We start from the raw sequence: 21,295 nt of genomic DNA on the forward strand, positions 1-21,295 counted from the left end.
GCAGCTCGTGCTTATGAAAAAAACTCCCATCTCTAATTCCTCCTCAGGTTCCGACCTCCTTGCCAGGAGCTATTCTTGGAAGCTGAAAACGGTACCCCCAGCTGGAAGGGTTACAGATGCTATCCATTGTGCCACCTCTGTATTCAACCCCTCTAGGAAAATGTGCCCGTTTCTTGTTATTAACTCCCACCCCCCTCCTGAGCAAAAGCACCCAGTTTTCATGAATTCATCTCAGAAATTTCAAGCCTGCATGCTTCCTAATTTATTATACAAGTAAAAGCGGGGGATAAAAATAAAACTTTAAGCACATTGAAAATTCATACCGCGGTAGCTTCTGTACAGTATGTGCAGAATTGCTCTGCAGGATTGAGAGCCACATGGCTTTGTAACCCTCAGTGTCCCATTGTGTAGATGTTCACTGCAGATCTACAGCCCTTTCTCACATAAACAAGTGAGTCACTGCAGTTTTAATCTACATTCAGAGAGCTAGCCTGGTAACCTTTATTGTGTAATACTTCAAATTCATTAGGCTTATAATTTGCAGTGTGGATAAAAGGAGTAATGATGATGGACGTGACCCGAGATCAGGGCAATTAAATCTCTACATACAGTTTTCACATAAAGGCCTAGATATAGCAAACCTTTATACTAACTTGTAGTTTACACTCTACAACATTTTAAAGCGATCCGAGTAAAATAAAGCTATACAGGGTCTTCTCACGTCACCAAAAGGCTAGTTCTCCATTAACAACAACAGTTCAATCAAGAATATCTTCATTTAATAAGCAGGTGAGTGCAAGAGGGACAGATCAGGTTTTAAGTCAAGCCTTAAGTCCCGGGAGCTACGAACCAGGTAAACTCTTCAGTAAATTGGTTACAGTGTCAAGGCAAGTCGCAAAACAACATCAGAGCCTGGAACTCTCTTAGGAGACTCAACAGGTCTGCCTGCAGGTAAATGATGCAGAAAGGAGAAGCTGTGGCACACAGGCTCCTGAGAGCAAAGAACTATTTTACAGGTCACAAATAGAAAACAGCACTCTTTTTGAAAACCAGGCTGAAAAATGTGGATTAAATTTGAATCATCCATTTTTTAAGACCTGGTTTTTATGTCGATGCCTTTTGACAGCGAGCAAACTCCACAGTGCCTTACAGAAGACAGGAGGAGTGAAGCACCTGTCTCTGAAGAGCTGGCCAAATGCTGAGAAGGCCCAGACTGATTACTGGCAAGCAGCACTCTTTCAATTGACCCAGGCCTGAGCAGGCGACACAGGTCTCAAAGAGAATTTTTATAATCACCCAGCAGAGTCACCATTGTATTCTATGTATAGACTTCTCATCTAATGACTGCTTATGTAAAAGTGATCGCCAATATCCCTAACCATTGAACTTCTGTCATCAGAAATGAAATAATAAAAAACTGTGCTGTTATTATGTTCAGGGAGGGAGAGAGGAGGGAGAGCGAGTATTTTGTCATGTTTGAATCTTGCAAAAGCTTACATATTCATTTTTTTTTACACAGATCGATAACAAATGTACAGCAACGATGATAAATGTTAATCCCTTAGTGTGTGACATTTTAAAAAATTAAATGGAATAAATTTCACTGAACTGCAACAGGCTGTGGGAAAGCCAGCTGTACAACTGTATTTCTCGGTATTATTGAAGGCACCTCTGACATTCTGAGCTGTTTGTTTTCTTGGCTTGTGTTTGGATTATTTAATAATACCACTGTTGCACAGCACTTTCATCACAGCTCAGGTCCCAGGACCATATTGTCATGAAGACGGAAGAACAAAACAGATGTTCAATGTGTTCAGGAAGAAAAATGAAAGAAAAGCAGTTCAGGCTCTGCAGGGGGTGTAGTGGGTGAGGCTTTGGATGACTGACAGGTTGTGGGGTTCAGGACTCTGCTACAGACACACATATTACACCTTGAGGGAGCTACTGTACCCCATTGGGTCCAGTCCACTCATGTATAAGTGGGGAACAGCATTCCTGGGGGTGATCCCTGCACTGGAACAGTATCCCGTCCAGGAGGGAGGAGAGATACACTACATGGCTCTCTAGCAGCCTTGACACAGTGGAAACCAGGATGGGCCGTGGTGACTCTTTACCTTTTCATGGGATATATCAAGCATTTTAAGATAGATTGTGCACCTACGGAAGGTTATATCACAGAACAAGCCTCCACTCATTCACTGCTTGTGATTACGCTGATTGGTATATTCATCAAAAGCAGCATGTGCGCGCTAATCAAACTGGGTTAAACAGTTCCTATGAGTATGTCTGTGCATGCTGGCAATGAGGTAAGGCTTGTTTCTCCTCTGCAGTGCGGAAGCCATTTATTTTGGAAATCTGTTTTCCAACTTGCTCTGTTGCGCAAAGGCTGAGAATGTTTGGAGCATGGGCTACACATGGTGATCGACCACAGCTGCTGAAGAGCTGCTGGCTGGGTCTTTCAGCACGGGAGCAGGTGTAGAGACACAGCAGCTCTCATGAGAGAGAGAGATCACAGCCAGCCCTCGCTCTCTGGTTCAAAGGCTGAACAAGTGGAACAGGACCAATTATCAACTTAGTTTCTTTCACAACCCCAGACAAAGGCAAATTCACAGACCCTCACTAATTAGAAGTTATGTGAGGACATTGCAATGATATTAATGAGCAGAGGTAAATGAGTAAAGGAGGGTACTTGAATCAAGAAATGAAGGTGTTTGGCCAGAGAGCTTAGATACTTTCCTGCACATTAAAAACCACATGATGTAAATTACCAAACTCTATGACTTACTACAGTATATCTGTATGTATTTAAGAAAATGCATTGGGTGGTTCTTGTTGCAGCACATGTGTACCATGGTGGACAATGTTTTCTAGAAAAAAATATCTAGATGTGTGGCCGAAATCAGAGAACAACAACATAAGAAGAGACGAACAGGCAACAGCAGAAAAACTCATGATTGGATTTTCACCTCAACACAAGTGCTGTTCCTAATGTTGTGCTTTAAAAGGTTTAATCCATACTAAAGCATTTTTTAACTGCCCAACCCTTGCAGTATTGCCAAAAAGGAGTTTGAGAATAGTTGGAATCAAATCTCTATGTTCTGCATTTTAAGAACAATATTGATCACCTTGTGATTTTCACCCAAGGATGGAAACCCTGTAGCATAATTTCCTTGATTATTACAAATAATAAAAGAGCACAATTATACTTTGACAACATAGAATGCAGGCCTCCAATTCATCCAGTAAAAAGGATAGTGTCTCAAATATGTTGTATTCCTTTTGCATTCTAAATGAAGCAAAAAGTAGAGCATCACCCCTCAGAGAGGCAGCAAGGGGCACAAGTGACATAAGGTGTCGTGACATTTGTTTTAGCATCATTTATAGTGCTTGGTACAATGCACTAGAAATTATGCTAAAATAAATGCTGTGATCTCATTTGTGCATGTCTCCATAAAGCATTATGCATATGATTATAACCTCTTGTCTTGCTATTATGCAGCAACATACAAAAAAAGCGAGCAGACTGGAGATATTAGTGGTGATATGCCCAATATGCACATTGAATCAGGCACAAATATTGATGCATCTGTCTTTGCATCATCCATAAGAATGTTCTGTCCACCTGTGCATTTCAATTGTCATGATCAGACAATAGCTACAGCCTGGTGTACCATTGCTTGCATGACCTCCTCCGGAATGCCCTGTATGTGGATTGTCACGTAAATCACAATTTATTGGAGTTTCTTTACATGGAAGTTTTATTGTTGAAATCTTAAATCTTCTTCCATCCTGAGACATAAATATTGGATGCTTGTAAAACACTAATTTCTGCAGGGATACATGCACGTGTAGCTGTCCTTTTCCAGTCTGGGTGTCTGCTTTCTCATACTGCACACAGGATTATAGGCCCAACCACATGAACTGGTTTTTAAATTATTAACCTTGTTTTTAAATTGAACGTCGCTAGATACAACAAACAGCCTCTGTTCAGTACTGGGCAACATAAGTCTCTGCAGCCGAGCCCTGAGTCCAATGCATGGGTGGATGTACTGTAGGAAAGTGAAAAATCTAGGGGCAGATCCTCAGCAGGAGCACATTTCCAGAGGAAGCCTAAAGGAATCATACTGTTCTCCAAGATGGGGCATGTTTCCAAATGTTCTATTTGTAAGGCATGGGAGAGGGGTGGAGATGTGTGTGTGTGTCTGCGCGCGTCTATGTGTGTGTACATCCGAGTGTGTTCACGTGTGAAGGACCATGTGATGCGAGCTACAAAACATCAGCCACGGTAAATAGGTGTAACACCCACGGCTATAAAAGCCATATTGAAAGACCATCTTATGAAGCAGTGTGCTATTTTAAAATGCACTTTGGGGACGGCGTTCCACACATCTAATTAAACACCAAGGATACGGCAATTAAAAATGCATTTGTTGCCCTACCATTGCAAAACCACAATCCCTGAGAGGGAAATTCAACTTTGAGATGTCAGTGGTTCAGAAACACAGAATGCTGAGATCAGGTTCCAGTCAATACATCATTAAATGGTAATTGTTCTCCTGAAAAAGAAAAGCTTTCTTGAAATTGGCAGTGCAATAAATAAAACCACTTTTTGTAAACCCAGATTAGAACCTACATACTGTACACTTCAGGATGGCTAGTTTCCACCTGCCTAATGTTACCCATGTGGCTGTTATATAATTGTGATCATTACAGCTAAATGGACAATCTTCTGTTATAAAAGGGCATTTTTTACTCTCCACAGAAAACCAACAGGTTCTGCATAATTTGCAGCAGATGCAATATAAAATATGCGTGACCAGGTATGAATAATAACAGACACTTGATATCAACGACTAAAAGAAGTGGGGTTTTTTTGTATGTACCAAGCCGTATTTATATTTTTCTTTTAAAAAATTGTGGGGAGATAAATCGCAAGTCCCAACAGTGGTGAAAAAAGAAAATATTATTCTATGTTCCAAAACAAATACTTTAGAAAAACTGGTTACTTGCGATACTTGAAATGCTATTGCTAAATTTAAAATCTGCCACTACTCTACAGTGTAAGGAACACTAGAACTAGCACTACCTGCATTTTTATTAAATCAGAAGTATTCTTTACATTTTAATTTTGATAGGAAAATAAAAATGGGCCCAACTGATACCTCTGTTTTAAGAAAGTTTGACATTATTCATGTTGTATTAAATAACTCGCTTTTCTGCCTGATTGAAATAAAGCATCTGCTTCAACTGCATTTGTTCTAATAAAACTCCAGCATTGGCCTTTCCAAACCAGGAGTGAGATGATGCAATCGACTGAGTAATTAACAGTCACTAGATAATGTGATGGAGTTTACACAGCAGACAGGAATGAATGAATGAACCCCCATTCCCTGCCTAAGTTTTACTCGCCTAACTAGTTGAACACAAGAATCTTTAGCTAAGCAAACAAATTCAAATCTAAAAGCACAGTCAGAGTGTGAGAAGGTAAGAGAAAATTTTCATTTGAAGCCACAATCGTCATCTGCGTCCAAAGGAGGATGATATCTGATGCATTTTAAACTCCAGCTGGAAGCTGTCTCAATGAGTTTAAAATCCACTTGTTTCTGAAAGCCTTTGATGAGAAGCACTACACCCTTGGGGAGATAGACAGTACTATGGCTGCCATCCATGTGCACTTTATTGCCGTTTTTAAAGTTTGTGCATCCAAGGAAAGAGGAGCGCTGACAATTCTCAGAGTATGTGGCACCCGATGCCTCTCTGCACTGCTACCCGTCAGCTGTCGCGCACAGAAGACGATCGTGCTTGTGTAAAGGTCAAACCAATTTTTTTTTCTCCAGGATGTTTTGTTGCGTAAACTCCTCCATTTCTGCATGAGAGGAAAAAAGGATAAAACCTTTTTTGAAGGGAACGTCCTCCGCTCACAAAGGCTGAAGGCGCATATTAATTGCCTGAATGTATTTTCTCTGCATCAAAACACTGAGAAGTAAAGAAAAGGTGGAGTTTGGGTCTATTAAATGCTAAAAGTCAAGTGTTTTTACACAAAGTACAGAGCTTGGGTTCACTACTGGTCCTACACAGCAGCTAAACTCAAAGATGTCTACGCAGCTCCAAGAAATGCATTAAATGGATTTTTAAATAGGTCAACCCTCTTTTACCAAGAAATAAATAAAACAAAGTAACTCTGAAATATATGAAACCTGTTTTATTTCAGGTTCAGGCTTGCAGATCCATGCAAAGCAAAAGTAAATAACACTCTTCTTGCAAATATTATAATCCTCTTGTAGCTGTATATTGAAGATAGGAGTCAAAGGAAGAACAACCTTTCTGAGAGAGAAATGGTGTGGGGGCATGGGGAACGTTTTTGTGTTTTTGAAAAAAAAAATACCTCAGGAAATCAACCAGCCTTTTGAAAAAAGCATTTGTTTCCGTCTGTACTCATATCACAAGACTGGTTTAACACCAAAGGCCATGACACAATGGGCCAAAAGGTCTTGATAAATTAATATTATATGTGCATTTATTGGTTTTGGGACACCAAAGTCTTCACAAAAAATGTTGAAAAGGACAAGAAATTATGTTCATTATGCCCATCATATAAAATACACAATAATATTAAATGTTTAAATGTTGGACTAATACTTGAAATTATCCAATTTTCATTTTATTTTCTGACTTCAGACAATGCTACAATAAAATTAAATATCGAATTCCTTTGAAAGTCAGCGCAGAACGTAAAAAGACACTTCAGTCACAGATATATCTCCTTCTGTTTTCAGAAGAAAAGGCCACCGCAGCTGGTAAACTGTTCAGTTGTTGGATTCGATGGATTACATAGTTTTAGATTACAGAAAGCAAATGTAAATGTTGCTGGAAATGTTTATAAAATGTTTTCTCTGAAGAAGATTAAGAAAAAGAGAAAAACCAAACATCTAGGTGACGCACCATGACAGACACATGAAAACAAACTTCATTCTTTTTGTATCACGTGTTGCTTTGGAAAACTCTAAAGGGGACTTCATGACCATCCAAACCAATTTATATTCATTCACTGTTAAGCTTCTCATCTGTCTTATTTCGGAAATAAGGAGCTTTGGGTTTATTCACTCCTGACAGCTTAAATTTTCCACTTTTCTAGCTGGAGTGTATGCTGCCATAAAAAAGATGAATTAACGCTGATTTCATAAACTTAATAAGATTACTATAGCAGTCAATCACATTTAACTGCACGTGGGTGTTAAGTAAACATATCAGCGTGCGATATCATGGGAAGCAATTGTCATCCACCCGGAGGCTTAAGGTGGCAAAAAGTAATGTGATGCGAGTCTTTTTGAAAGAAACTATGCATCTGGAAAATGATCACAGTATTGTAGTTGCACACACAGATCACAAAACACACATTTGTGACTCTTGTGCAAATGTAAAAAATATCAAAATAAGTTTTTTTATGTGCAGTACAGGTCCAGACATTGTACAAAGGAACACATTATGTTGTCAAAACAGGACTGCAAGTTAAATATAAAAATTACACACGAATATAATAAATTGCTCTCGCAGTGTTGTGCACATTAACACAAAATGCCAGTTTCATTCCTCACTCATGTCCTTTCGCAGGTTCTCAGACCAGTCTGCCAGGCCAGAGCAGAAAAGCTCCTTTTATTCTTGTCGCCTTGAAAGATCACAGCAATCACCCTGAAGCAGCACATCCATACGAAAGCACTTTGCGGTCCGTCTGGCACAGCTGGAAATATCTTAGTGTGGAGACTGGCTACTCTAAATGTGAGGTGTGTTTTAAAAAAGGGCAAAAAAAAAGATCTTTCAGTTATGGCTGAATGGTCATTTAATCAAATTAAGACAGATTTGCTCAGCAGCATATTACGCTCCAGTAAAGTTGAATTTAAGCTTACTGAAGTTTAACCCAGAGATCCATGTGCATAACGGAAGACAGGGTTAGAGAGCAAAAGCAAGCATTCTTCCTTACAATAAGAAAAGGGACTAGTATTCCATCAAAACCTATGCTGTGGTAATTTTTAAACCAGCATTGATGGAATTTAAAAAAATAATAATAAATTAGGGCAGAACAGGACACGGGACACCTATTCAGAAAAACAGGTGGAACTGTTTTACAACCAGCACAGACACAAGAAAAGGAGAGTCTGATGATCTGCTTAGAACCTCTTTATTAACAAAAATAACTAGATCATTCCCCTATGGTTCCCTATAGAATTCTACACAATTAATCATTTTGCAGGAGACGCAGATCTTGCCCTGGCCTCCTGAAGTATTCTAAAATACACCGTTTCATCAGCAGAGTTCACAGTAAGGCCTTATTCCTCAAGTCTAGGATAGGATAGAAGTAAAATGATGTGGCTTGTGATACACGGTGTATGTATATGCAAATCCACAACACAGCCAGAAGGTCTTCCGCCTGTAATGGAAAGTTACAGTATATCTTCGGGAATCTGAGGCACTGTGATGCTCAGCAAAAAATTAAAATCACTGATCCGGAGCTCCCTATTTCTATTGAAAGCAGGGGAACTGAAATTAATCTTGTGTTATAAGAAAAATAACCACTTCAAACTACTGCTGCAATAGAGAACATGTTCATATTGCACATACTTAATTGATTTACCCAAGGAAGGTTGGAGTGCATCAGGCAGATTTGTCATCTTCATAAGGGAGTTGACCACCAATCAGTTTCAGTGTGTGCATGCAGATCAGACTACAAGGCAAACTGTCATATTAAGATAAAGTCTACATTATTTTATAATCACAGCATTATCCAGATTTACATTTGATGGGTATACTTCCACAACTATGCTTATTCAGAGGGATAGTGACATCAGCATCGGTCCACCATTTGAAAAAAACTCCCCTATAAGCACTGTTAGACACAGCAAGACAAAATGGGATTTGTCTGATACTGTAAGTACACATTTTCAAAGGAAAAGTGTGCATGTTCCTCATCCTGTCCCCCTCCACTATCAAAACAGCATGTAGGGCTGCAATATTAATGTGAAGTTCATCAGCCACTGAAAATTTCAAATGAGGGAGGAGATTGCAAATTGCAATATCTTGCAATTCCAAATTATTTAAAGCAAACAATACAGATGTCATTAGACCCTTGTATTGCAACAAGACTGGTCTGATCGCACAAAACCAATGAGATGTAGTCTCTACTAGTGGCTTATATATGAGCTCCTGTAGGTCAATGAAATAATGCAGCAGGTAAAAAGAAAATATACAGACTTGTCTGTTGACAGAGGTCTCAAAAGCAAGACTCTGACATGATACTACAATAATGATAGAAAGAAATAATGTGGCTTTGCTACAGGCATCTGTCCTGTCTTATCCGTCTTCATCACAGGCAGCACTTTTCCCCCACGGGAATATTTCAGTCATTAGGTGCTGAACCTGTTGCAGTGTAGAAGCCCCAGCATTTTCCCAGCATTTAAAACTGAGCTCTGCCTAAACATAGTAAGAAAGTAAAATGGTCAGGCTTATCTCTGGCAACACATTCAGAATGATAAGAAACAGGGTTGGATGAGGAGAGGATCAGAAATCTAGTCGAATGTCAGGAACACAATCAAAACCTGGAGGTTCAACTGTGTAGACGTGTTCTAACGCCAAACAGGCGCGCATACAGTACCGAAAGTACTCTTTAAGATTAATGTAATCTTTTTAAGAAATCAAAGACAACAAGAATGCTGACACCAGTCCTGGTGGTACTGTTGCAAAGCATCACAAGGATAAATACTCCTGAGAGGCTCTTCTAGATAAAAAGGGGGTTATTTCCCTCTCCTGAAATGAGTGACACAACACTAGCCTCTTTATAGCTCGTGAAGCTGAAACAAAAACCTCATGCATCGAAGACCTTACTTTGGAAAATCAGGAGACAGTCTGATTGTTTTGGTTAAAAAAAGCTAATAATATTCATTATTATGCGTTAAGGCATTCTTTTTCTGGATTTGTAGCTCGTTATTCCCACTGTAAACAGTTGTGCCTCTGCCTTTTATTGGTAAGGCCACTCTGCCAGCTTACAAAATGACAGGCATTTTTTCAAAACTCAAAGGGCATGTAAAAATAAATACAACTAATCACCCAAAATACTGTAAGCCGCTGCTCAGGCAGAACAGCAAAGACTTTAACAGACACCGTGTACACTCTTATCTCCCCTGTCCTCACATGCCCATCCCCGACTTGAAAAAATCATGAAAGCGATGCATGTCAAACAAGGCAGATCAAGGTCATGCACCTACCGGGCTACAGCTGCATTTGAAAAAAAAAACAGAGCAACAGAACTGGCTTTCTTGGAAGAGCCACACTTGTCTTGGCTATGAAACAGCTATTGTTGGCATCCATGTGAAATTTAATGCTCAGGAACAGGCCAGTGGAAATCTGATGTGTGCTCTCTAAGAGTTCCTACCAGCTTTGCCAAGGCTAACCTTCTGTCTCCCCTGCCTGCACTTCTCCATTACGTAGGGCAACAGCTTCTCAGAGCTGTGATTGACGAAGCACAGAGCTCGACGTGACAATCCGACAGGCTAGGTGTGAGCTCCCGTTATTGACTGTGCCTATCTAAGGCCATTTCTCTGCATTTGTGCCACAGGTGAGCATGGGTTAGGCTGTGTGAATGATACTGAATAAACAAAAAGAGACACAAAGATAACACCACTGGTGGATGAGATTGGGAATGATATACAAATGCCATATGATCAGGAGGGATATGACACGATTGGAGACATCCTTCCGGAATTAAGAGTTAAAGAACCATTTTCTAATCGTTTTTTTCTTACGTTCCTGACACATTGAGATGAGGCTGGGTTCTTTCTTTGGCTCCCTTCGTTTTGGCACAGATTTCAATTTGCTGTGCTGATGAACAATTCCAGCTGTAAAAATAAAAGCTCCGCAGAGGAATTTGCTAAGCTAACTTCCAGGAACTTTACAGGGTGTGAACTTGTTACAGCAGTTGTCACGCCATGTCCGATTAACTCTGCACAAACTGTTTGGCACAAATCTTCCTCATGCAGCTCTAGATTACATGGGCCACCTTTGTGGAGATAGAGGTTTAATTAGAAAAAAAGCAAAAACTTAGTTCCTTTAGGTACCAAGCCCCACACTTACTAACAGACCTTATAAGCTTTCACCTACTGAAGCAGTCCACCAACAAGATGTATATATAACCTGTTATAACAGGCATGATCACCAAAGCGTGCTGTACACAGCAGGTAAGAAAGGTGACTGATACATAGTGCTAACTGTACTATTTGTAAAATATATGATAAATCTGCAACCAAACAAGGAATACACAGTCCTCATATAAAAATGGATCATCTGAAATCACAACATAGCACCAGCTACATGGATCTGAAGAATGACAAGGAAAAACAATATGCAATACATGCTTTGAAACTGAGAAAGATAAGATAATCAATAATTTTCTATTGCCATTTGGTGCAGGGACTGTTGCTTTGGAAAATGATTTGTTCACACACTAAATAAATGAATACAAATCAATAACATGTCAAATAAATATTGATTTGCAGTCCTTCTGCCTGTGACAAGGCACAATAAATTTTCTCTTGCATGTAATTAAAGTGTAAATAGAAACTGGCAATTTCTTCCTCAATAACAAAGTGAGTGCAATAAACTCATTTAGAGGAAAATGAAAAAATTAAAACCATGCACTAGTGCCAAACTCTCTTTATACAGAGCTTAATCAAAAATTATTTTAAATACTGAAATAGTTGAATTTTGACTGCCTCAAGTGACATTTTTAAAAAACATGTTGTTTTGTGCTCTTCCGTATCATTATCTGTTACTAAAATGTCTCATGTCCTTTTATCTCAGCTGTTTAATTCCATTTTAAAAACTAGGGTATAAGCAAACCAACAGTTTTTGCATTAACTTTCCACATCATCAATGAAGAGAGCGATGTCTATTCAACGGCCTGGCCCAAGGCTCAGAAGACCAGACTCCAACAAGAGTACTTCCAGTACAGTACATTCCATTTACTGTATACAGCCCATTTCTCACCCAATGACCACTACTGGTATTATTAAACCTCAGAGAATTAGCCTCTATTTTCAGTGTCATCTGCCAGTCGAGAAAATTAAATCAGTCTCTAAGCCACAAAAAAACAAAACTCACATTTTTCAGAATTGCCAGATTAGCATCCTCAGTGTGCACAAAATAATTCCTTCCTTCTACGGCTTCTTCTCCCAGGTTTTTCTTAAAATTCTACTGTTTTGCAACTTATGCTTTTTCCAAGTTTCTAATTCAGCCTTCAGTACCATTAATGATTAATCTAGAAGCATGACATTCATGTATTCTATTAGTCCACACCTACGCAGATGTTTAAGAAAAATGTCTATGTATGGTACTGTACAGGGGAGCCCATAAATTTTGCATGAGTATTATTGTAATAGCAAAAGTGCAGTAAATGTCTCAGCCAGTAGTGTATGCCTATGAATACGGCATTTGATTTCACCAAGGCTTTTATGATACACAGTTTATGGAAATCCAATGTCATTCCTTGCATTAAAACCTTGCCATTAAGAACATGTGTCTGACTGTCACTTTTCCTAATGAAACCTGTCACACTGTAGACAAGGAGAGAGAAGATTTAAGACCACTGGGGGCTGTGAGCATGGACACAGAACTGAGGCTTGAGAAATGTTCCCGTCAAAACAGGTATGAAACACACTGGGACACCTTCTGCTCAAAGCGACTCAGTCGACTCGCAGAGTCACACCTGTCAGTCAGGGCCAGTCTCATACACAGAGCCAGCAACCACATGGGGAGATGAGCAAACCATTCCAAAGGATGGAGCAAACTCACAGTGAATGACCGAAGGCCTTCCTGTCAACACCTGTAGCAAATCATGTGCAATACAGGCAAGTAGGGCAATTCCATTCAAGCTGCTCATAATAGCTTATCAGGACAGAGCATATCCTGGTGTCTAGACATGAAACAATCATGCTTGACTGGACTCCATACATGGTTCCTCCCCTGGATAGGACACCAGTCCACCACAGGACCTGCCCCTTGCAATGCTGGCCGCCTGCTGACACAGGTGGGTGGACTGGGGCAATCTGAGTAAAGAACTTCACTCAAGAGTAGGAAGGACAGCAGTGGTCACAATGGGGACCTGAACCTGCAACCCACCAGTTATGAGTCCGGAGACTCGCCCACTAGGCTGTACAGCTCAAATCTGGTGGACTTTAGGCACTTCCAAATAAAATGTACCAGATGGATTGGCATATTAATTGAAAAAATATATTCCTTATTATTATTACATTAACCAAACTGGGTTGGTTAACACTGGACATTCAGCTGCCTTACACTCAAAGACAAAATGTAATGAATAAACAATGTAAATACTTAAAATGATAAAACCCTCGAAGATAAAATTGATTACCTTTCTTGTATCAGATGGTTTAACCATCATGTAGTATTGTATTAATCACCCCCCAGTTTGGGAATCGAAAACTGACTTGGGCCCCTTTTAATCTCATAGATTTCAAATTGAACCACTGGACTTCTTTCACATAGCCTACAGCAGGCCCTCTGGGGAGAAATGCCTTTTCTTTTGGCTTAAGCAGGACTTTAGATTAAACAAAACCACCATTGTAATACAGTTTTTTTTTAAAAAAACAGGGAGCAAATGTATTTTAAAAAGCTACAGGTGCTGTTAAAAAGGACCTATGTTGTCTTACAGTGACTGTCTAATGCAAGAATTCATTCAAGACTGCTGTGATCAATTCACAGAAGAGCAGATAAGCCCACAGAAACAAGGACCCGAATGATCTGCTCTGCTTTAGTGATGATATATTTTCAAAGCCATTACCACCAAGCCATAACTAGGCAACAATATGGCAGATGGCTAGGTTCAGCTGATTTCAGAACAGAAAGTCATCTGTACGTACGTATATGCATGATATTTTAAACAGTCTCATATCATAAATTTAGAGTAACAAAAAGAGGGGGTTAGGAGATGTTGAAGCGGGGAATGTTTGGACTTTCAGACGGAGAAATACAGACAAATCATTCAGGGTGCTCGTTTCTATTTTATTATTGACTTCCAGCCAGTTGGTATGGAGTTAAATCCCAGCAGGACAGAACAGGGGGAGGGGTGGGAAAGTCTAGAAGTCCGCAGCGAGTTTTTTTTTCCCCCCTCTTCCAAGTCGCTTCTGCCTAAAGGCTGCGAGTGAATGGGCTGGAGCTACAACGCCTGTCAGTTAGAGCACGTTTCATTCTGCCGCAGATGATCTCTCTCCAGCAGTTCCTTAAATAGATTTCAGCACAGCTGTGTGGAAGACCAGCCGCGGCAGCTAGCAATTGCGGGGCGGATAACAGCCATCAGATGGAATTTATACCAGACCGGTGTGCGTGATCTTCGCTTGAAAGCACTGGCTTTCCTTTTCTTCCCCCCTTTCTCCAGAAACATTAAACGTGTACGACTCCGAGACAAATGCCGATTTCATTAACGGCACGCAGGCGGTTTGTATTTGTTGAATGCGGAGCTCGGGGAACTGTCCCGGGTGCTGAAAACCTTGTCCGTCTTGTTTCTGCGGCGTCTTCGACTTCGGACTGAATGAACTGTGCTGCGGGTTTGAATTTAGAATAAGGCAAGACGAACACTGAAAATATGAATGCGGCCAGCGTCTAAGTAAATACACCTGTCTCCGAGTAAATGGAATTTCACATTGTCCTGACAGAATGTAAAAATTCCTTGAAGGATGGAGAAATATTTCCCGTCGGCGGTGTTGCTTGTCCTTTGCTGTCTCGGTGCCTCCTGGGTTGATGCCGGTAAGTTTAAATTCACTTAATATGCTAATTTAAAAATCTGATGGAGGATAAGGGTATTGGACCGGCACCGTGGCAAATAACAAATATGTACAGCTTCAAAACTGTATAAGCGAGCCCACATCATAAACGTTACTAAACGCGATTGTATGTTCTTTAAAAAAAAAACATTTTTTTCCCCAATAAAAGCTGTTGATTTGTGTAAGCTAAATGCGACTGCGTCTGGATATGAATTCGTCAATACCTCACTTGTTTGTGGGTAATTAACGTTCAGAATCAGGATTCATCTCGGAACAGAGATGTGTTCCAATTATTATATAAACAGTATTGGAAATAATTATGATGCAAATTCAGTAAATGATGCTAATTGCATTGAGCAAGTATGCACATTCTTAGGAACCAAAACATTGTCCAGGACATTAATGTTTGATTCCTGAGCCTTTTCCTTTACACAGCTTCATCTCTTGTTTTTAGGCTCCTGTATAGTTAACTATGGAAAGGCTGTTCAGTGTTGTTTTAAAAATCCTATAACACTCTCCACAAAATCATCCAAGTTTTGATTACTCTTTAACATCACCTGGCCTTCATGCTGCTCATGTTGTGAAGGCCCTTGCTCCATTGGCCTTTTCATGTTTCAGATAGACTTTCCCTACGCTGGCTGTACAGTTGGGGTCATTGTCATGTTGAGAGATGAACCCCTGGCCAAAGAGACACCATTCCTTACTACAGGCATGGTGCGTCAGAATTTGGCTTGATCTGCCTTCAGAGGGGGTACCTCTCTCTTCATATCCCAGACACTCTTTGTTAAAATGCATTTTTCACTGCCTCATTCTTTACTGTAGCTTTTGTACAAAGTCATAACGCTTTGCAGTCAGCCTTGAACAACTACTGTCGGTTGTTTCCAAACCTTTCGAAGCAGAAGCTTATCTGTTTCGTTTCTGTTGCCTGTTTCAGGGTTTTTTTCCCTCTCCTTAGCTAAGGTTTCAGAGCAGCTGCGTGCCTATTCTGGGCCAATGTCTGTCTTACTGTGTTCGAGTCAACATTTACACTTGTATAGGCAGCAAGGTCATTCGCATGATCTTTAGAGGTTACTCATCTACCATGCATGGAGTTTCCTGTGTGGACGTTCACATCACTTTTGGATAGTTTCGTTTGCTTCCTGGCGGCATGGTGATACCGTGGGAAGCCCTACCTGCCTTGCAGTGCTGCGGTCTGGGGTCCAATTCTAGACCCGGGGTAGAGATTGCATGTTCTCCCCGTGTTCATGTGGGTTTCCTCTGGGTGCTCCTGTTTATTCCTGCAGCCCAAAGGCATACTGGTAGGTGAACTGGCTTCTGAGAAAATTGGCCCTGGTGTGTGTCTCCGTGTCGGTCTGCCCTGCGATTGACTGGTGTCCTGTCCAGAGAATACACTGCCTCGTGCCTGTTGCTTGCTGGGATAGGATGCGTCTCCCCTGTGACCCTGAATTGGAAGAGGCTGTAAAAAAAATGGGATGAAGGCATAGTTTTCCTCCTCGGTCACTGGTCAGACATTCTCAACAGGTGTACAGCAAGCCTGATTTTGCTAAAAGGTCAATGTGTGTACACGTGCCATATGTTCTTTCCTTTCTTAGAGCTATTGTGTTTATCACAAGTTTCAGACTCCAGAATCGTTGTGCTGGTTCAGCATTATCATCATCATCATCATCAGGCAGACAATCACATTGTACCATAACAACATAATAACAGCATGATATACTTTTGTAGTCAGGTTCCATAACTCTTTCCAATACTCTATGTACATCAGACATCTTGTTAGTACTAAGAGCAAGTAGTATGTGCTAAACGAAACAGCTTGCATCTGTGTTCATGATTGGGCTGTTTTGTTACTGAATTTTAATGTTTAGCCGTTTTTCCTTCGGTTTTCACGAGCGCCTCTGAAGCCATTAAGCAGCAAGACTGATTTGAAATCTATTCATTTGATACTGTAGTTAAAACCTGGAAGCGCGTTCGGTGAAGGTTACTGCATGTTCTTTCCGTTGTTGAGTTTTGCGATATTTGAACGCGTTTTCCCAATTGTGTCTTGCAAAGTTAATATGTGAAGCCGCAGCATGGATTTTGATTCTTGGAGGGAATAGTGAAAAGCACGTTGTCGTAAGGGGGTAAAATCGGTCTGGACCGAACCCTTGAGAGCTCTTATCTGACGCGTGTCGAAGCCGAGGAAGGTTGATGGCCGATAAGTGGAAGACAGGAAGGACACAAACATCATCCAGTTATGCGCTTTAAAGCCGAGCTGAGGGGGGTTGCTCGACTGCCGAAAAATGACAACAAGCAGAATTATACCAACGCATGTTTTATTCTGCATAATTATGAGGAATAAAGCTCAGAAAAGTTCCTTTCGCCCGAGTTCGCTTCCGCAACAGTGGAATTATTTTCTCGCGCATTTACAGTAATAGCACTACAAAATATGGAAGTAACGTAATGTAATGTTGCCATTTGTACCCATCACTTGGATCCTTAAAAAAAAATCTGAAATAAGCATTACAATGGTCATAATCTGCCAGATTAGATTATTCTTCTATTATGAAAAATAGCCGCGAAGTGAAAAAAATATTTTACGGGAAAAAAAGCGCCACAGAAAAAAACAATTATAAAAGATTTCTTGAATCACTAATATTTCTCAATGCACGAGAAAATTAAATATCGTAACAAGCGTTAGAGTGTTTAAAATTCAATATGTTGTATTTCTGTTTAAGGAATATTATTTGTGATTCCATAAAAGTGCTTTGGTGGCATTTCCCCCCCGATTATAACATAAACTAGAAACTAAATGTTTTGACTAAAATAACTTTTTATTTTTTACACAGAACAGCGGCAACGGAAGAGCTGATTTAAGTACCGAATTGCTACGTTTCTCAACAGCAGTTTTTTTTTTTTAATCCAGAAATATACTTACGGTGCCCACGCCCACGCTTCAGTCCTTAAATCCATGGCGCCAGAAACAATACAGCCTAGTCTGGCCGCATGAATTGGTGATGAAAGGTGAAGCACGGTTCTGAATTACATATCTGAATGGAAACAAAACACAAGCTTCAACCTTATAACGGCTGCGCGTCGTCCTTTCTTTAACACACCGGTCTGCAGACTTCAAGCCGCCTTTTCCACCCCGTCGTGGAGCCGTAAAAGTGTTCCAGGTGCAGCCTTCTTTTAATTGAGCCCTGATAGGGTTTGCCTCCGTCCCCCATAATTGATCATTGAACCCATCTGTTGCAGCCGCCTCACAAAACAAGAATAATGGCACTGACCCTTCAGATACAGCAACGACCTGGCTGGGACCACGCAACTAGGAGAGATCAAATACTACTCCCTTTTTATAAGTGACTTGTACAGTCCCTCCAGGTATTTGCATAAACATTTACGTTTTAAATAAGATTTTTTTTAAATCTCTAAATATTATTAATTGCAGGCAAAGTGTGGAAGGCAACTTCCAGAGCGAGCGAACGCCGTTTGGTCCCAGTTTTCCCTGTTTCTAAGACGCTGTGTTTTTAAAATGTCATAGACATAGTGTGCAGTATGTACAGTGTATGTAACCAGTCTGGCTAGGAAAATGGTAACCAAAAATCCTGGACATGTTGGTACTGTATGTGTGCCTTTACAGCCCCGAAATAATGTTTTTGTAAGGAGTTCCTAAGAAAATCCCATTTTAAACCTGTACTTCATTTGTAATATACTGTACCTGTGTTGCATTAATTATAGCAGTTTGCAATCAATAGCAGTAATATAGATACACACAGTATTTTCTCAAAAAACATATAGCTATATATATATTACTATATATTACTTGCTAAATTACCTGCTCTACAACCCAGATGTCTGAAGATTTTTAAGTCACCTCAGTTTTGTCAGGGTTTCCTGTGGCTTGTTGGGGAGTTTGAATTGAAAGGGTTTCCAGAGGAGGAAGATAAAGCAGGTGATTGAACTGCATTTTATGCCAGCTCTTTTTTCTTACGTGACATGGTTTAAGAGTGTCATGAATAAGGCTATCTACACTCCAATTAATCTCCCGCGGCAGCAGCATTTGTCTGATTAGGGAACATTCCGTGATGAAGGACCTCATGTATTTGCTGAGGGCTTTTTAAAAACAGGCAATGGAACTAACAGAGCTCACAATTTCATCATTACAGCTCAATAAAGACGGAAATAATTTCCTATTCAAATGTCCTATTGTCCCACACTTTTCCGAGATACCAGCGGTTCTGTGCTCTGACCTTACTATCCATAACAAGGATATTCCAGAATATTTAAACATTTGTCAATGATGCACAAGATACAAAAGCAAGATTTTACCTTTTTACTGTACTCTGCCTTGCAATAGCAATTTCATTCAAGAATCTTCTCCCTGCAGAACACTAAAGCAGATTAAAATAGCACAGTGTTTGTTAATAGAGAGGAGTTACTTTTCAATTCATGACTGTGCTACTTTTTGCTGCAATAAATCTATTTTCATATTTCAGTATTTATACCCTCGATGCATCCATGGGTAACAGTGGTTAACTAAAGATCTTATACTAATTTGAGTTTGTTATAAGGCAAGACAGCATGATGAAGTCTGTAACTCTAAAAGCATTGCAGAACAAAAAGCAACCAATAATGTATATGTCCAGAACCAAAGTTCAAAACGTGCAGTCAACCACACTATTTTCCCCATGAGGCTACTGCCAAAGACAACCAATTTTAGAACTCTGACCTGGTCAAGGGATCCCTTAACACTCTGAGTATACTGCCTTTGCAAAGCACAAACCTGCAGCATGGAGCAGAGAGCTAATGATATACGATATATATAGTATATGATTGGGCAGGCAGAGATTCTATTACTGCTGGAACAGAATGCAACAGGCAGTAAGTATTTCATAATGTCATTTAGTAAATTCAGATTTAGCTGTTAGTGCTTTATAATGCATATATAAATATACATGCACATATAGAGATAGTGCCTCAATATTTCTCCCAAATGATGATTTCTTCTACACACAGGAAGGCAACATCTTTTCATTCTGGGCACTAATGGCATATAAAAACATTAATTAAACTATCAACTGGATAATGTTTTTCAGAAGAAAATGACAGATTGCATGAGTGAATTCTAAACTTGGACACTATGATGCTGGAAATCGAGCAGCTAGAAATATTCTGGTTTGAAGAACTGGGAATTGTATGGGAAGACTTTGTGCCTGCTTCATTGTGGCTTAGTAGTCATGATGCTCCAGGGGTGCTCTGTTGAATTAATGGTGACAAAGATAAGAAAGCTAATATTTCTATTCTCAACAATACTTTTCTGTAGCGATTAACACAGTCCAGCAATCATACCATCCTTAGTGAAGATCCATCTGTTTCAAACATTCACTAGAAATATTGAAGTCCATTGCATTCATTACCACTCAAGACATACAAATGTATTTCTTAATGTATTTCCAAGTATTCTTCTGGTCCCCTTTATTATATTTTTTTTATATTCACACATACTGTTTCCTAACTAATAACAAAAATCAAGACGCACAGTTTTATCCTTTCCAATTCTCAGTTGCCTAGGTACCACACTCACTGATTTTCCAGATTTCAGAAACACTTTAGGTTGCCCTGCATAATAACTTCACCCGAATGTTTTGATTACTTTTGCTGAACAAAAGACTTAACCTACTGATTCCATTCCTTATTTCAAGGGGCAAATTATCTAGGCCAGCTCCCTTGATCCTGTGATTCTGAATAATCAAGACTCAGAACAAGGGCCTTGTGTTTATTTTAAGCCCCAGAATAGCTCAAAAGGAACAAAAAAAGCGCAAAACAAAAGCAAAGCCTCGTATGCAAATTACTGTGCCTACTTACAGTACCAAGAAGACAAATAATCAATAAATGTATTCAGCACCGTGGATCACAGGTAAATGCAGGTTTTTGTCACTTATTCAGACTAGAAAGACTAATATGTTATAGAAGGATGTTCATTGGGCTTGGTTTGTGATGACATAATAGGTAGACTTTTGTTTCCAGACAGCAGTTACGAAAACATTAAAGACACTAGACTGTGAAAATACCACATGTAGCAGGAACATTTTGACTGTGAGGTTAAAACCCCATGAAACACAATGCAGAGACACTGCACAGCAGGGTCTCTCGCATCCTGCAGTCTCTGTGCTCTTTCGTTGTTTCGGAGGTGCTGTACCCTCCAATTCACACCAAGAGAAACATTCCAAGAACATTTAGGCTTCCTTCTTTTACAAGAGGCTCTGGTTTTGCAGTTCAAAGTAATTAATTAATAGATTCATTGAAACTCATAACTGTTGTTTTACGACTTATTTTCCTGCTTGAAAGACCATTATGTGCAGTCAGACTCCTACATTACAAGTGGTGCAATATCCACAGCTTGTACAGTATGGCCAAGACTACATTGGCCTAAAAGATACTGTAGCACCAGCACAGTTTAAATTTACTCATAAACTAGAAGATCTGTCTCTTTT

General features: G+C 39.9%; 2 protein-coding genes across 7 annotated transcripts in view; one reads left to right on the forward strand and one right to left on the reverse strand.

Moving 5' to 3' along the window:
* Positions 1-21,295, reverse strand: part of s100pbp (S100P binding protein) — a 119,486-nt gene that overhangs the window by 49,474 nt on the left and 48,717 nt on the right. The window lies entirely within an intron of this gene.
* The window catches only part of fndc5a (fibronectin type III domain containing 5a), a 44,280-nt gene continuing 36,979 nt past the window's right edge, over positions 13,995-21,295 (forward strand). Inside the window, exon 1 of one of the 4 annotated variants that reach the window (XM_088602623.1) lies at positions 13,995-14,808. In XM_088602623.1, coding sequence (XP_088458749.1) covers positions 14,739-14,808 — 70 coding nt within the window. In that variant the 5' untranslated portion in view covers positions 13,995-14,738. The remainder of the gene's footprint in view (positions 14,809-21,295) is intronic. The other 3 variants (XM_088602621.1, XR_015925896.1, XM_088602622.1) reach the window with 3 other exon arrangements.

This window comes from Lepisosteus platostomus, chromosome 13 (genome assembly GCF_059453375.1).
Source record: "Lepisosteus platostomus isolate fLepPlt1 chromosome 13, fLepPlt1.hap1, whole genome shotgun sequence".
NCBI classification, from domain to species: domain Eukaryota; kingdom Metazoa; phylum Chordata; class Actinopteri; order Semionotiformes; family Lepisosteidae; genus Lepisosteus; species Lepisosteus platostomus.